This window comes from Parasteatoda tepidariorum, chromosome 8, assembly GCF_043381705.1.
Source record: "Parasteatoda tepidariorum isolate YZ-2023 chromosome 8, CAS_Ptep_4.0, whole genome shotgun sequence".
In the NCBI taxonomy this organism is placed as follows: domain Eukaryota; kingdom Metazoa; phylum Arthropoda; class Arachnida; order Araneae; family Theridiidae; genus Parasteatoda; species Parasteatoda tepidariorum.
The window spans coordinates 74,465,619-74,483,579 of NC_092211.1; the positions used below are offsets into that span (position 1 = coordinate 74,465,619).

General features: G+C 30.2%; 1 protein-coding gene across 1 annotated transcript in view; it reads left to right on the forward strand.

The window, feature by feature from the left end:
* The window catches only part of LOC107448603 (uncharacterized), a 38,486-nt gene extending 20,821 nt beyond the window's left edge, over window positions 1–17,665 (forward strand). Inside the window, exons 2-3 of the mRNA XM_016063865.3 lie at window positions 1,888–1,985; window positions 15,881–17,665. Coding sequence (XP_015919351.2) covers window positions 1,888–1,985; window positions 15,881–17,392 — 1,610 coding nt within the window. The 3' untranslated portion in view covers window positions 17,393–17,665. The remainder of the gene's footprint in view (window positions 1–1,887; window positions 1,986–15,880) is intronic.
* The last annotated feature ends 296 nt before the right edge of the window (window positions 17,666–17,961 follow it).

Sequence of the window (17,961 nt, forward strand, 5' to 3'; positions counted from 1 at the left end):
TCTACTTCGAGGAAGCCAAGCCTGTCAAGTACCAATTCTCTTAAGTAACGCAGCCTATAATCTTTCACAAATATTTCAATTCTACCACTATATAATAACACAAAGACAGGCGCGAAGCCATGCAGAACAAAAACAAACTTATTATGCATCGAAGTTGCCAGGTACACAAAACAAAAATATATAACAGTTACAATTAAATACATGAACAAATAATAAATTAAAGTTAAGTAAAAGAAGTAGACTAGAAAGAATTATATTTCAACAAATTTGATTTGCTGTACGGCTCTCTATTTAATTAACTCAACGTTAATTAATATTTTGAGTTATGTCGAGAGACTTAGCTCAACTTTAATACTCCATATTGCTGATAAAGATTAGCTGGTGCTGACGTCATAGGTCACATGCATGGGTATTGGCTGTCTTCTTCTTCTTGGAGTGCAAGTACCCAATTGCAATAAAAAAATGAATTATGCACTTAAAAGCAATATTAATGGAGAAAGGGTTTAAATTCATTTAGGGGAAACAAAAGATATTGCAATGCTATTATTGACGCAATGATACCCAATTAATTTTGGGAATAGACTCCACAGGTAATTGTTGCAGTTTTTATCGATACCAAATATAGTAATATAGATACATTTAGTACATTTGGTACCTAATAAAAACACATCAGTAATGTCGATACTGTGGAAATAAAATTTCACGGGTCCTTGAAAAGGATAAGTACCAAAGAAAATCGCTTAGTTATGGTTAATTTTGATTATCGTGAGTTAGTCTCGATAATAGCATGACGAGAAATCATAATGTATGCAGCTAATTTCTATTTCGATGGGATAAACTACTAAAAAACGTGTTTTGCTTAATCTAATAATGCAAATGAGGTGATCCGGGTTCAAATCCTAGCGGTGGCTGCTCGATAAGAATGGTGCTCTCGACTCGTACAGACTACAGTGCTGATGTAAAATATTCTCAGTGGTAGACGTATCATGGGTTAAAATCTCCTTGCTATTAGGCTAACCGTGGAAAGTTTTAGTGGTTTTCCTCCCCATGCAACGCAAATATGGGTGAGTTCTATCAAAAAGTTCGAAGGCAAATTTCTCCCGATACTTGATACAGAAGTTCCCTTGTCTTCTGAATTGAGCTCATAATTGTAATGCTACCGAGTTGAACATTGGTAGTCATAAACTCAAAATTGGGTCGGCTGTTCTACGACGGTTATAAAATATAAAATGCAAGAAAGCAAATTCATTGGAAAGAACAAAACTAATAATAATAATTAATAAATTAAAACAATTCTAATTATTTTAACTTTATTAATTGTGTCTTTCAGTTTCGTGCATAATTTCGTAATTCATTACGAGAGTACTACTCATATATCGCATTTACCCGTAATTCATTACGAGAGTAATACACATATATCGCATTTACACGTAATTCATTACGACAGTAATACACATATATCGCATTTACACGTAATTCATTACGAGAGTAATACACATATATTGCCTTTACCAGCGGTTATCTTTTAATTTTATGCATTATGATTTTATTGACTTTAAAAAATATCAATATACGTAATTCCTTATTTCTAATTTACTATTCATTTAACTTTCACATTATTTTTGGTAAATTAGTGCTCAATGTTAGATTTCTGAATTTTCATGATTTTTTGAACTGATCATTGATTGTTTACTTAATTTTCTTCTCATACGAAGAAAAGGTATTCATCTAGTATGTATATAAGAGTTAAAACATTGCCTAGTGCATTATTCCAGATTTCATTTAACACTTTCACATGCTCGAATTTTTCATCGTAATTAATAAGAAGCGTATATTACAGTGTATTTTTGTATTATGCGTTATAACACAGAATATTTTAATTTGCAGGAATCACTGCATGGGCTGTAACGACTGATGTATTAAGGATCAGTCCAAGAGCACATGAAAATACTGTACACAGTTTTAGACCAAGAGGAAAATCAAGGGTATGTATTCAGTTTTTTTAATAAATTAAAACTTAATTAATTCGTGAATATCAATTAATTATCAATTTTGGCATTAACTAAAGTGTAATTTAATCTATGGGTATATTACACAAAAAAATCTGATTTTTAATCTATTTTAAATTCTTAATTTAACTATCTGTAATGTTATTAAAAGTAAATATAGTAGATGGAACTTAAATATTTGATTTCTTTTAATATCAATTCAATTCTAGCACAATTAATCGTATATTAAAAGTTGACAAATTTTTAAAAAATAAGACATTTAAAAGGAAGAATAATATTACTAAAAAATAAAAAGAAATAATGTAATTTTGAGTATATTGCTTTAAAAATAAAGCTTTCATAAATCTTTGAATGAAATTTTAAGGATGGTTTGTTTGTAATTTGAGAGCCATAAGGTTTTTGTGAGGATTTTGAAAACTAGAATTAAAATATAACATTTCCTGAATGTTTGCAAAGATTAAGTGTTTCAGAAATGCATACAATCAAGAAAAATATATGCTTCCCCCTACAATGTCACCTAACATAAAAATAAATAAATAAACAAATATCTCGACAAGATCAATAAGGGATAGATTTTTCTTTGCCGGTATTGTGTACTAAATTTCTATAAGAATGGTATTTTTAATTCCTAAAGTTTTTAAAGTCTATTGAAATTAGTATGCATCTGTGTGCTTTCAAGAAAAGTATTTAGATTTAATTCAAAACTCTTAATTAGGATACTTCAAAATGTTAATAAATTTTAAATGAAAAAGCGAGCTTGATATATTTTTGCACAAGTTATATAAAAATTGTCTCTTTTGTCAGAAAAAAGGTGTGCTTGCAAGCTGATTAACATATTTTTCACACATCTTAAATTTTGTTTTATCTTTCGTTCAAAATAATAATATTTGTGTATCTTATTTTTTCGTAAAAACAAATATTTTTTAAAACTGCTGCTATTAAAAAAAGTACCAAATGCAAATAGCGAATGAAAGTCTGTTCAATCATTACAAATATATAGAAAGAAAATAGTTTATACAGTATGTCCCATAAATGTTGAGACAAACTTCTAAGGGAAGTAGGGCACGTCAAAAGGAATGAGAAATACCTACGAAACCATGACCAGAGATGTCATGTTACGCTGCTAGGGGTGCTTCCTATTATGAAAATGTTGTTCGTGTGCCTTTGAACTTGCATTTTTATTTTTCTAAAATATTTTAATTTCATGTTCCTATTATATATATCAGTCGTTGAACAGCCCAGCTTTTGGGCTTACGAGTACTAATGTTCACCTCCGTAGACTTGTAATTTTGAATCAATCCAGAAGACAAGGAAACTCCTGGATCAGTACCCCCAGAGGTATTGATTTGTTATGGGAGCATGGAGGACTTTGTGACTCCACAGATTTAACGTGTATCAGTCACCATTTACTACACGGGGAGTCCTCGGCCGGCGGGAATCGAACCCATGACCCCTTGGACATGGGCCCAGCTCCCTATCGACCGGGCTATCCCGGCCCTTTCCTACTTACTATTAGTCATTGTCAAGAGTTCCATTAAAATAGGCTAAGAAATGCTGTCTTATCGTAATTTAATGATTAGGCGAGCTTTGCCAGTTAGTCACCAAATCATTAGATTACGATAAAACAGCTAATACTGTACCTATTTGAAAGTAGTTTTTGGCAATAATTAATAGAAGCGAAAAATTAAGATAATTTAGATAAATAAAAGTACCTGATGTTCAAAAGCACACGATGTAACAGTTTATAATAGGAAAGCGTCCTTAGCGGCATATGATATCATTTTAGTCATGGTTTCTTAAATAATTCTTAATCCTTATGATGTGCCCTACTTCCCATGGAAGCTGTTTGTCGCAACATTTAGAGACATCCTGCATATTAGAATACAATTTCTTCATTGAAATAAATAACGCTATTTCTCAAAACATAACACTGCTTTTAAAAATTTCATAAAAATTGGGAATTATAAGACTTTTTAGCATTCTTTCTAAAGAGAGAGTAACTTTCATTTTCATAGAAATACAATAGAAATGCATACTAATGTATGAGAATAGTTTAAATTTCCTTGATTATATTCCGATTATATTTCCTTGAAGACGGGACGACTTATTTTGAATTGGGGGAAAAAATGAGCTCATTTTCTAGAAATTTCTTCATTGAAAAGACAGAAGGACTTGACCCATAAATATACGACCAAACTTTACAAAAATGAAAAGCTTTCATCTTCCGTGAGTAGAGAGTATTGGAAAACGAAAAAAAAAATGACCACTGGTATTAAATCTTACTGAGTGTGTCAAATGGTCTTTTAAAGCGACCCGGTTTTCATTCGCGTGTCAATTTGCAAAGATTATTTACCCAAGAGCACTCTTCATAAACATGTGTAAACTGTTCCAGGGAATGTAAAAGTAGTTGTTATTATTCCGAACTACTTTTGCCTTTCATTGAATGAAGAAAAACCTAGAAATACGAATAGATTCGACTAACTTTCTCACAAGCATTTAGAAAGTTTTTTTATTATTTATTTTTATATAAAACGTTATTTTATTTTAAAGAATTGGTGATAGAATGAAGTAATAACTTGTTTTAAAAATAAAACATTATTTTATATTTTAAAAATTGGTATTGAGAGATGTAAAAATATTAAGTTTTGAACTATTCATAGAGATTTATTCAATTATAAAGATGTAAAAATATTACATAAAGATGTAAAAATGTACAGTAAATATTAACCTTGGAATACTAAATTCAACATTCTGTAGTTTTCCTTTTTGCCGGAAAAGAAGTATGTTAAACTTATTCTTTAAGTCACCTCATGGAAAAAAAGGTAAAATTTCCGTATTTTGAGGTAATAACATTTCTCGTAAGAAAAGTATATATATATATATATACAGTATACCACCCATCAAACTCAAGAGATAAATTTCAGAATTCTCTCTTGGAAAGCAATTACAGAAAATAAAAAAGATATGCAGATAGTAAAAAAGAATTCTTATACAACAAATAATAATATATGTGGAAGCAATTTTATTCATGGTTATCAATGGCTAGAATAACTACATAATCTACTAACTTAACAGAAGATTTTTAGAAATTAAAGATAAAATAGAACAAGAATATAGTCACCGATTCACTATTTTTAATTTAAAAAAAAAAAAGTTCAATTTCTTCAAAGCTTTTAGCTGCTTATTTTAGTACTTCCACGATTCTTTAAAATCTGCTTACTAAGTTCAGGATAAAATGGTTGGATAAGTTTACAATTGCGTTATCAGTCATGTGATATNGAAGAAAATTAAGAAAATTAATAAGTTTTATTTACTGCGCATAAGCAGCAAGTATATAGAGCTCATAAAATAAGTTAAAAACATAGAGAAAATATGGAAAAAATTAATGATTAATGAAAAGAAAAGAAGAAAAATATTACTAAAATAACTTTTTTTAAAAAATGAACAAAAATAACGTTAAAAAGTCGAAAAACAAAGAAATTGAAAGATATAATTTCTTCATCAGCTCACACGATTATTTCCGCAAAAAGGAGTGCTCGTTTCGTTTTGTGCTGTTTTTTCTTTATATTTTATTTTCTGATTCTTACGTGATATATTTTTTTACTTAATGTGCTCTTTTTTGTTTCAAAATTTTTTTTTTGATTGCTCCTCCCACTAGTGTATTGATACATTTTTCTTTGGATACAATATTAGAAAGCACTCTAATATTGATAATATATTAGAAGTACCTGATGTTTCTTAACAATCCATTTTATGGGTATTGGAGAGTATTTTCAAATTTACGTTAGATTCCGTAAGATTTGAAGCAAATGTGCATGCTCACGTTTTTTTCTGCGTTTTTATACGTTTTGTTGTCGTGGATTTACAAACCAACAAGTACGCTGTTTGCAGCTTTTTATTTAAGAAGAAATAGAATTAACAACATGGACATGTTATAGATAGATCAAGAAAAATGCCAACACAATTGGTTGATTTAATAGAAAGAATTATTGGTTTAGTTAAAATTACGGTTGTCTAATTGCACTAGATCCATAATAAACTACATAATTCTTCGTCATTTAAAATTATCAAATATATTTATTTCAGTTGTACTTTTTAGTTGTATAAAGTTTAACTTCCATAAACTCCATGTCCGTTGTAAATATTTGTTTTGATTTTGTGGTCAAAGTAAGAATGGTATTCTATTACGTTAGCGTTTTTAATTTACGGGTTTTTTCAAAATCTCTTATTTCGATTCACATGAAATTGCTATTCTTTCACTGGCACACGCGCATTTCACCATAATTGACAAATATGCACTTCAAGTACGTTTGTGCAGTTACTTAAAATCTTACGTTTGGGAGCGTGCGAAACGTAAGCGCAAATTCTCCCTACTGCAAATAATAAATAATACAGAGCCGGGATAGCCTGGTTGGTAGGGCACTGGACCAATGTCTAAGAGTTCGTGGGCCAAAGTAAATGGTGACGGATGCACGTTAAATCTGTCGAGTCTTAAAGTCCTCCATGTTCCTATAACAAATCAATACCACTGGGGGTACTGATCCAGGAGTTTCCTTGTCTTCTGGATTGGATCAAAATTATAAGGCTACGGAGTCGAACATTGGTAGTCGTAAGCCCAAAATTAGATCGACTGATCAACGACGGATACAAAAAAATAATAAATAATGCTTCAAAAAATAAATAAATTAAAAAAAATCGAAACACATGTTTTTATAGGGAATGAAATTGAAATCATTTTCTAGATTTATAAATAGATGATAGCCGCTAATGTATGAAGATTCATAAACTGTTAGCCACTGATTCACTCATGTTTTTTTCAAGTTTATGTATAATACTAAATTATGTGTGACTTGCTAAATTTTATGGAGCATAAAATATTATGAAAGGTGTTAAAAAATGAAAGCAGTGATAAAATCAAATAGCATTTTATTTTATCTATGTTTTTCTGACCTCAATCAACGAACTTGAAATATCTGGTGTGAAAATAGTACGAAAGCGAACACCAAATTGATTTCAAGATTTACGAACCATTCATTTTTTTTATCTTCTCCTAGAGGTTAAAAGTGTTGAAGAATGCAATGGCGTGAATGTTATTCAAGAAATAAACTAATTTATTTACTTCATTTTGCTAGATTTGCGTGATTCAATAAAAATATGCAAATTTGTGAACAAGGAAGAAGCCGTTTGAATAATAAAGAAGATTACTAGGTGTTATACGCTGACCACGCTTATATTTCATTTCTAAATACTATCGTGCATGTAATAGTGATATGTGGATATTTATTTGTCAAATTTTTCGTCTTTATCTTGAAAATGCCGCCAATTTATTTCAAAACCCTTGATTGGTTTCAATTTAATTGGACGAGTATTTTGAATTTTCTTATGAAGCATTGTATATTGACATAAAATTTCGGCACTCACCATAAAATAAAGTATCAACAACTTGGAGAAAAAATTGCGATGGCTGACCGAATCGAATTCTGCTTCCACTCGCTTCGACCGCAGTGCAACGTACAATATTCCCAGTGGTAGACGGGTCATGGGCTATAATCCTCTTGCAGTCTGGCTAACAGTGAAAACGTTTTCGTGATTTTACTCTTCGCGGAAAAGGAAGGGTTAACGCAAATGGGGGTTAGTTCCATCAAAAAGTCCTTCACGAAGGCTAGTTTCTCCCAATGCTTGATCCAGAACTTCTCTTGTCTTCTGGGTTAAATTCAAAACTACAGAGCCACAGAGTTGACACTGATATCCGCAAACTCAAAAATGAATGAGCCGTTCAACATTGCAGGTTATGAAATAAAGTGAAATTACACTAGAAAATACGACAATATTTAAGTTATTATTGCTATTGTTTAATTATTAAATTATTATTACATTAAAATATTTGTGTAAAGTAAGCTAAATGGATAAAAATCTCTTTTTAAATTGGAATATTCTTTGCTATATTGTACTTAATTGCGAAAATAAATCAAGTTTTGTAAGTAAAACGGACACTGTAAAAATTTTTAGAGAATCTCAACACCAAAAATATAGCAACTACTTTGCATTTAAGTGGTATTCCATTGCACTCACAACCAAAGGTAGTTCCTGGTATAGTACAGCACTAAGAATACTCTTTTTACACTACTTAGGAAAGTTGTTTTTAAGATGCAATTTAAATTTAGAATCTTTAACTTAAGATGTGACAGTATGCAATATTTTATTTTATTTTATAACCGTCGTTGAACAGCCGACCCAATTTATTGGGTTTACGTCTACTAATGCTCAACTCCGATGTAATTTTGAACTCAATCCAGAAGACAAGGTAACTCCTGGATCAAGTATTGGGAGAAGTTTACCATCGTTGAGGACTTTTTGATGCAACTAACCCGAATTTGAGTTACACGGAGAGGAAAGACACGAAAATATCCCACGGTTACCCTGACGGCAAGGGGACTCAAACTCATGATCCGGCTACCACTAAGAATATTTTATGTCAGCACTGTGATCGGTGCAAGCCGGGGGCAGAATTCAAATCTACCATTCATATATCGCTGGTATTCGAACCCGGGTTACCTTATGAGAAGGCGAATGCTCATGGGAAGGCCCACTACGGCGCTGTATACAATATTACAATACATAAAAAAGTGAGAAAAAAAGCGTTCTAAATGTCATTAAAGAAAAATTGTTTTTGTCGCCACGTGGAAAATAGTTCGCCAATTGTTTCGTACAATTATTTTTTGTTTCTATTATTATTGCTTGTTCTTTTCGTTGCTGATGTACTATGTTGAACGTCCTGTAATAAAAACCATAGATAGTAATTAAATGTTTGTTAATTTCGATACTCAATAAGAACCAGCATGAATTAAAAATATATCGATATTTAATTCGACAGTCCACTCTTTAATCTTCGCCAGCGGAACGATTAAATCTATTTTCATTAATTTTTCACTCAAAAAAAGATTTGAGAAGAGCAGTAAACGTGCTTACGCTCTGTTAACTTTACGAACAGAAGATGATTCATTGTAATGACAATATCCAAAATTCCAATCAATTAAGGGATAACGTAACTGAAATTGTGATCTAACTTTGCTTAGTTTCGTTGCCAGGAACGACATGCAAAAGTTAAAAATAAAATTGCACGTTTAAATGACACGTTTGGCCTCTTTTGCGGGAGAGGAAAGATCTACCACAAAATCACAATATCCACATGGCAATCGTAAACTTACAACCTGAGGCACATTTCACACCGACACGCTTCGCTTAACCTAGGTTTACAAACTGCTTTATAATTCATCGATACTAATTATGTGAAAGTAATTACCAATATGAATGTGGAACAATTTTTTTTTCTTCTCTGAAACACAATGTGTCTAGAAAGTGTATGGTATTGATTTGTGAAATTCACTTTTAATAAGAGGAAAGTTTTTAATTGTTTATATGATTTCAATTAATAATTAGATTATTGCGTTATGTTTCACTGCATATTATGTAACTGACAATGCTGAGATACAATATGGTCAATGAATGTAAAAATTTATTTCATAATTTATTTTTCCAACTTAAGGAAAATCTTTAATTGGTTCATTATTTCACATCAATCAATGATTTTTTTTATTGAGTCGAAGTTTATTTCGTCGATGCTTAGTAAGTCAAGGTAGAATGGTCGTAAAAACTGCCTTTTTGTAAATTTTTCGAACCGTAACTGAGAAAAAGCTTTAAAAAATGTCTAATTCTTCTGTTATTTGACATTAGATTTTTCAGAGTAAATGAAATTACATTTAATAAAACTTTTTTTACTCAATAATTATTTTATAAATTTCGTTCTACTAAGGCATCTTAAAAAATGAGGTAGGTTAAAGAGGAAAGGGGAAAGTATAGCCCTAAAGTAGTTGCTGGATGTAAATAAATTTTTATTTAGATAACACAGAGGTACAATTATTTTACTTTAGGGGTCACAGTACCTTTGCAACAACTTTTTTAAAAATAAAGTCTTAATCATTCATTTTGTGGATGTTTCACATGCTCATTTAACTTATAATCAATAATTTATCCTCAAAAAATAATTAAACTGTTTAATTTTTTTTAAATTTAAAAAAAAAATTGAAAATTTTTAAGGCTTTTTTATTTCAACATGTTCTCAAATTTTCTTTTCTAAGTGCTTGCAATATTCATCTTAACAATTTTGTGCATTCATTTTGTGATATATCAATTAGAATATTTTTTATAGATTATTTTGTAAAAACGTAGAAAAAAAGGTTAAAAATTCCTGTTAGGTATACATAACATGCTGTAAAACTTGTAATATCTCATAAAATGCTTATTCCATGCACAGTTTAAATAAGTGTATTATACTTAAGATAAAAAAGTGTACTTCAAAGCTTTATCTTAAATAGAAAAAATTCCTCACGAAATACTAAATCTTCTCATCCAATAGCTGGGAAATTATCAATGAATATACAGATTCTAAATAGTCATTTATTCTAAAAATGTTACGAAATACTAAATCTTCTCATCCAATAGCTGAGAAATTATCAATAAATATACAGATTCTAAATAGACATTTATTCTAAAAATGTTACGAAATACTAAATCTGCTCATCCGATACCTGAGAAATTATCAATGAATATACAGAGTCTAAATAGACATTTATTCTAAAAATGTTACGAGATGCTAAATCTTCTCATCCAATAGCTGGGAAATTATCAATGAATATACAGATTCTAAATAGTCATTTATTCTAAAAATGTAACAAAATGTANTTGACATTAGATTTTTCAGAGTAAATGAAATTACATTTAATAAAACTTTTTTTACTCAATAATTATTTTATAAATTTCTTTCTACTAAGGCATCTTAAAAAATGAGGTAGGTTAAAGAGGAAAGGGGAAAGTATAGCCCTAAAGTAGTTGCTGGATGTAAATAAATTTTTATTTAGATAACACAGAGGTACAATTATTTTACTTTAGGGGTCACAGTACCTTTGCAACAACTTTTTTTAAAAATAAAGTCATAATCATTCATTTTGTGGATGTTTCACATGCTCATTTAACTTATAATCAATAATTTATCTTCAAAAAATAATTAAACTGTTTAATTTTTTTAAAATTTAAAAAAAAATTGAAAATTTTTAAATCTTTAAGGCTTTTTTATTTTAACATGTTCTCAAATTTTCTTTTCTAAGTGCTTGCAATATTCATCTTAACAATTTTGTGCATTCATTTTGTGATATATCAATTAGAATATTTTTTATAGATTATTTTGTGAAAACGTAGACAAAAAAAGGTTAAAAATTCCTGTTAGGTATACATAACATGCTGTAAAAATTGTAATATCTCATAAAATGCTTATTCCATGCACAGTTTAAATAAGTGTATTATACTTAAGATAAAAAAAGTGTACTTCAAAGCGTTATCTTAAATAGGTAAAATTCCTCACGAAATACTAAATCTTCTCATCCAATACCTGAGAAATTATCAATGAATATAAAGATTCTAAATAGTAATTTATTCTAAAAATGTTACGAAATACTAAATCTTCTCATCCAATAGCTGGGAAATTATCAATGAATATACAGATTCTAAATAGTAATTTATTCTAAAAATGTTACGAAATACTAAATCTTCTCATCCAATAGTTGGGAAATTATCAATGAATATACGGATTCTAAATAGTCATTTATTCTAAAAATGTTACGAAATACTAAATCTTCTCATCCAATAACTGGGAAATTATCAATGAATATACAGAGTCTAAGTAGCAATTTATTCAAAAAATGTAACACAATGTAGCACATCCTTAAAAAATCACTCAGTTAGAAATGATATTTCTTCTCATTTAAATACTTTATATAAATACTTTCAGAACTAGCATCGAAACGACAAAAAATGAATCGTTATACTCGTAATTTTGTCTTTTTTTTAAAGTCAAAAACCTTTAAGGCGAGGTGAGAATTCATTACAAAAACCTTTACTTAAAATTAACTTTAAAATTAGGGATTATCTGACCTATTATTTTGATTATTATAAGATTTAAAACGATAAAAACCAGATAATATTCCAATGTTCTGAACGAAAAAGATAATTTCTTCTAAAGCATTAGCATCAAGCTGTCAACAATTCTTCTTCCATGTTCTAAAAATGTCTAAACAGAACAGTCATGCTTAAAGGAATAAAAGGGAGAATAACATAAATGCTGCAGTTACAAGAATGAGCGAAGCATGACTGGGTTATCTGTTTTAAGTTCGAATCATTGTTGATTATGTAGTTATGGTAAGTGGTAAGGCAAATGGGAACATTTACTCATCATTATTCATCTAAAGGAAGGATTTGAAGTTATATATTTCTTTTAGATACATTTTCCCAACCTGAAGAAAAGACATAAAATTCATAACCAATATAATTGTGAGGATTATAAATTCTGTATTGAAAGAGTTTATCCTTTGCAGAATTTCGAAAAGTCATGAAACACATTGGATTTAGGAAAATAGAAGAAAACTGTGGTTTTTCAAGGACCATAGTTGTTTAGAGTCGTTGATCTATTTTCCTCTACCACTAGTCATTAAATGCGGGTCTTTATTATTATTTTCACCGTACAGTGGTTCCATGATGATTTAATATTTACTTTAGAAATATAATTTAGTTTTTGAACTTCGGAATTGATAATGTATTGACGGTAGATGTTATTCTATTCCTCATACTCGGTGCTAATATTACGAATAACGTTGATGCTTATCTCTATATCATTTCAATTTGTTCAAAATATCTTTATCTCCATTACACTGCGTGAAAGTTATTACAACGCTCTGAATGATGTTTGATCTAATGTTGGGTTTTTCATGTAATAAGAGGCAATCTTTCGCTTGAATTCACTCATTGGATATGTTAATTAAATAGTTTTAACTATTAAATAAATTGCGCACTTACACAAAACTAATTTCTTGTCTCTGCACATATTTCCATCGGGTTTGGATTATTTTGTGAAATAATAATTCGAGATAGTTTAGTTCAGAAAACATGTCCCAAGAGTTTAGTGCAGGAGACAGGTCCAAATAGTTTAGTTCAAAAAGCAGGTCCCAATAGTTTTGCACTAGAGAGAGGTCCCAATAGTTTGATTAATCGATCCTCGACTCAGCTAAGACCCACCGGGTACATGCTATATACGTACTCGTAAAATCTGTGGAATTGAAAAACTCCTGTGGTCAGTCGCTGAGCAGTACCATGGCTACAGGCATCTGGAGAAAAATTCCTTCCCCTTCAGATCTATGTCTAAATTGATGAAGTGACCTCACGAATTGTGATGATAAGCGTTTGGATCATCTTCAGAGATGTTTCCCACATTCGCACAATAACCATTGTGCAGAATTAAACGTTAATGAAATACCTATCTACCAATTGGTAACAAAAGTAATGATAAAACCATTTAAACCGCAATTTCTTTTGATGTTACTGCTCAATAAACATAAAACATATTGAATTATCTAAGAGTGAAGAAAGAGTGACAGGACCACATTAGAAGTCCTGGATGTAATCAATGATCAAAAGAATAGTGAAATCTGAATTGCTTACTCATATTGAAAATTTGAAGCGTACATTGTAATATTATTTAGAAATCTGAGTTTCATGTATATTCATAAATCGTATTGAAAACAGTGTTTACGCGTTTTGAAAACTGCTGTAATAGGTGATTTATTTTGGAATTGATACAAATGGTATTATTCGTATTCTTTTTTATTTATTTATTTTTTGCTTGCTCTCTGGACGTATAAAAAAGGACACAAATTGTTAAAAGATCCCGAAAAACTTTTTTTTACAGTAATTAAAGATCGTGATGTAATTCTAAAGGCTGAAGAACAAAATGTTCGAATTTCATGACATTATTCTTGAAAAGCAAAATTGCAAAATCTAAAAAAGCACTGAACGAATATCCTAAGTTTATGCGCAACATTAAAAGATGTCATTTGAGAAAAAAAATGTATTTTAAACCTAAAATAATACTTTTACTTTAATGACATAAAAAAAAATTGCTTATTACTCAGTTTCATAATTCTATTTAAAGTAATATAGAGCGTCGATTGTATATATTTTCCATTTTTGTTAATATCTTATTCATTCCAGTTTCATTGCCAATTCTTTAAAATCCTCATTTTTTCCACAGATATTTAGATACGATTCTCATGAATCGAGCATTTTTTCTTATTCTCTTTACGGTCCAGTTATTTAGATTAGAAAAACACTTGATATTAAACGATTATTTAAATCAAAGAAGAAAAACACTGAGTTAAATACTATTTTTAAATTTTGCTCATTAAATTACCAGTGGTTTTAAATGAATAATAGAAAAAAATTGTATTTTTTTAAAAAAAAAACTTTATGCATCACTTAATGCGCAGTTATCTGCTTTCAATGTTTACTTAAGACAATGATTTCAATTTCTGATTTCAATTTTAGACAAGAAAAAATTTAAAAAAAAAGAAATAATTTCCGAAATCTCTAGTTGCTGTTTATATAGACCGTAAAGGAATTCTACCTCTTTTAAATCTCAATTATTCATTCCATTGAATTGAATGTGTATAAAATATGTTAAACAATTTTATACATTTTTTTGTGCATAATTTTTATCTACCTTGTGCTAGTTTTACAGTACACAGGTTAGATTATTCCTAATTTTTGAAATAATAGTCTCTGTGTCTGATTGAGTCAGAGTCGCAGACAAATTTGAATTTATGAAGATTGTGCAGCAGATTAACTCTGTAAATTCTGCTACTAGCTTTGGTCATAAAAATGAGTTAAAAAATATTTTTGGTACGTTGTGCCAAAAACGAAAATTCTAAACCTAAATTTTGATATTGATGCTAGGTGAATTAGTTTGACAAATGTATTAAAGATATAAATATTACAGGCTGAAATTATGTATCAACAACTAGAAATTCTGAATGGTTATATATTGATATAATCGGAATAATTGCAGAATCACAATTTTTGGTCAAACAAACCAATAAAAAGTCCCAAGTGTGTGTGGGTGGGTGACAATAGCATCTAAATTAGGTTTAATTAAGCTAAGATTTAAAGCAAAATTCTTGTACGCATTCTGAGGTCGCCAGACCTTCACAAATCTTGAAGGCTGTCCTCAAATTTCATTGATTGTCCTCAAAACTCTCAAATTCTTTAGGAACAAAAAATATTCCCAAATTTTTACAAGTCTTCTCAAATGTACTCGAATTTCTCCAATAATTTATCTACTGATAAATTTTCAAAACAAATTCGAAATGCGCATGATTTTTAAGCTAGATGGCTTTGTCTTACAGTGAAAACAAACGAAAAGCAAAGAAAAGAAAACCTTGCTAAAAGTAGCAGATGAAAACACAACACTCATCTTAAAGTAATTATAACAAAAAATAGACAAATTTTAATATAACATCGCATTATACGATATTTTAATACTACATAGTAATGAAATCAAGTGTGATGCATCTGATATCAGTTATACATTTTTTTTAAAAAATAAATCTTTGCATACATAAGTTAACATTTTTCTTAAAAATCTGGTGTCCTAAAATCGTATAATGGTAATCGTAAGTTTGTTCTCAAATCATGGTTTATAAATCTGGTCATCTTCACATATGCCAAATTATGTATAAAAATACTTCATTTAGTAAATATTTATAATATTTACGAAAATAAATATTTATAATATTTAAAAGTTAAATATTTATTAAAAATATATACTATAAAAAAAGGTAACATTCACGTCAGAGTTCATAAGATATTTTAAATATTATTAGGGTGAGTATTATAGGTATTATAAGTTAATTTATAAGTATGATATTTGTGGCTTATTATTATTTAATGCAAGTAATTAGTACTAAATTATAATTTTGTTTCTTCGACAGGGGGACAACTTGCGAACTAGACAGGATGAAGATGTTGATGTTTTCATGCTAAATAGTCTTTCACAAGAAGATAATTCTTCAAAAAAACCTTCATCAACGAAACGATTCACTGAAATGAAAAATGAAGCGAAAGAATCGAAAAGTGTTCCTGTTCAAGAAAATACAACTTCACAAACGCCTTCCAAACAGCCATCACCTTCTGATATTTTATCAAAGCTCATATCAGACATTCCCATTCCAAAGAATTCGAAAAACTTTGTTGTATTTGCGCCGGTAGCTGATACAAAGAATGATAAGAAATCACTTCAGGCCAGAAGATTCGACGGTAAGGTTCACATATCTGATGGAGAAGATTTACTTGCTCAAGAGACCATTGCCTCAGAAGCCAAGTCTCAGGAGGCACCAGAAACAAGAAATACATACATTAGAAAACGAAAATCACATAAAGATACATATTTCGAGCACACATCTGTCGAGCACGATCAGAACGGAAAGAGGCAGCAAGAACCACCAGGTTCTTCAACCAGAAAGTTCAACAAAAATGAACGAATTAGCTTGCAACCGATTCCTTCTGGAAATATTCTTAACAATAACCCTAGTATTTTTGGGCACGTGAATAAAAACGCTAATTTCCAGCAGCTTCCGCAAAGTCTTCTTTTGCCTGGCATAAATAGCCAAGAAAATTCTAAATCAATGCAGCAATCAGCCCTACGAGGTAAATTTCCACATATGTCATTCAATGCCCCATCTCAGCAGTTACAAGCACTTCCTGCCAACCCGTCTTTGCATTTGTCTCAAAACTTACCTCAACAAATGCAGCAACAAGCTGTCAATCAAAACGTGCATTTTTCACCAACAGGGTCCCAACAATCTCAATTTTCAGGCAGCCAAAGGACGTCTCCATATCATATGCAGCAAAATTTGTCACCATCGCCTGCTCAGTCATCATATTTTAACTCACCTCCTGCTACTCAACCGAATTCTCAAATTTTCCAGTCCAATTCGTATGCTCCAGAAAATTCGAATGTTCCTGGTGCTCCCCAATACTTTGCTCCACCCCCACAAACTTTCCACACCAAAGTAAACTATGAAAATTCAAATAAATTAGGATCACTTTCTTCGTATGAAAGAATCGCTCAAACCACAGCAGCTGAGTCTTCCAAAGATGGTGGCCAACATCATCACCATCACCACCACCATCATCATGAACCTATGCCGATGGGGTCAGATCCCATAGGGGACATTAACTTGTCTGATGCTCCCCACAAAAATGATGCTGATCGTTTGGGAACTATTGGACTCGGACTTGGCACACCAGGAAGAGGAATCACAGTTCAAATAGGAGGAAGTCCTGGAGGGCTAGGCGGAGGAGGTCTGTTACCTCTAAGTGCGCTGGGAATGGCTAGAAATATAGTATCAGCCTTAATGCCTCGACCTGCACTAGGACTTAACTCTAAAGTTTTCGTTGGCTTAGAACTAGGCAGGGGAAGAGGTCTTCGATTGTTAGGATAGTTTTATTCGATCTCTTGAAGTTAATATAGTGATACACATGAAAAAATCTTAGAGTGATTGAACACTTAAATAGGCCTAGTAGTGTTAAAGAAGTATTTTAAGGGCATAAAATAGAGTTGTTTGTGTGATAAAAAAATGCTGTGATTTTTTAAAAAAAATATCTTTATTATAAATTGTGAATTTTTTTTATTTAAATGCATGTTTGTATTTTCAAAATATTTATAGAATATTATAACATGTAGAGATTCTTTTATAAAGATATTCACGTATTAACTGTTTGTAAGTTATTTTCCTTGTATGATACATAATGAATAATTTTAAATAAACTATTTAAGGTAGTTGCAGAAAGGAAATTTAAAATATTACAAGTTTTTAATAAGAGATTATCGATAAGACGTAACAAAAGTAATTAAAGTAGACTTAATAAAAGTAATTTACAATTTGTAGGAATTATTACGATAACTCATAAAAAAGTTTGATCTTCATCAAGCTTGATCTTTATGTCCTCATGCATCAAAAAGTTTAATCACATCCTATAAAATTAGCTGGAACGACGTTATTTTAATTTT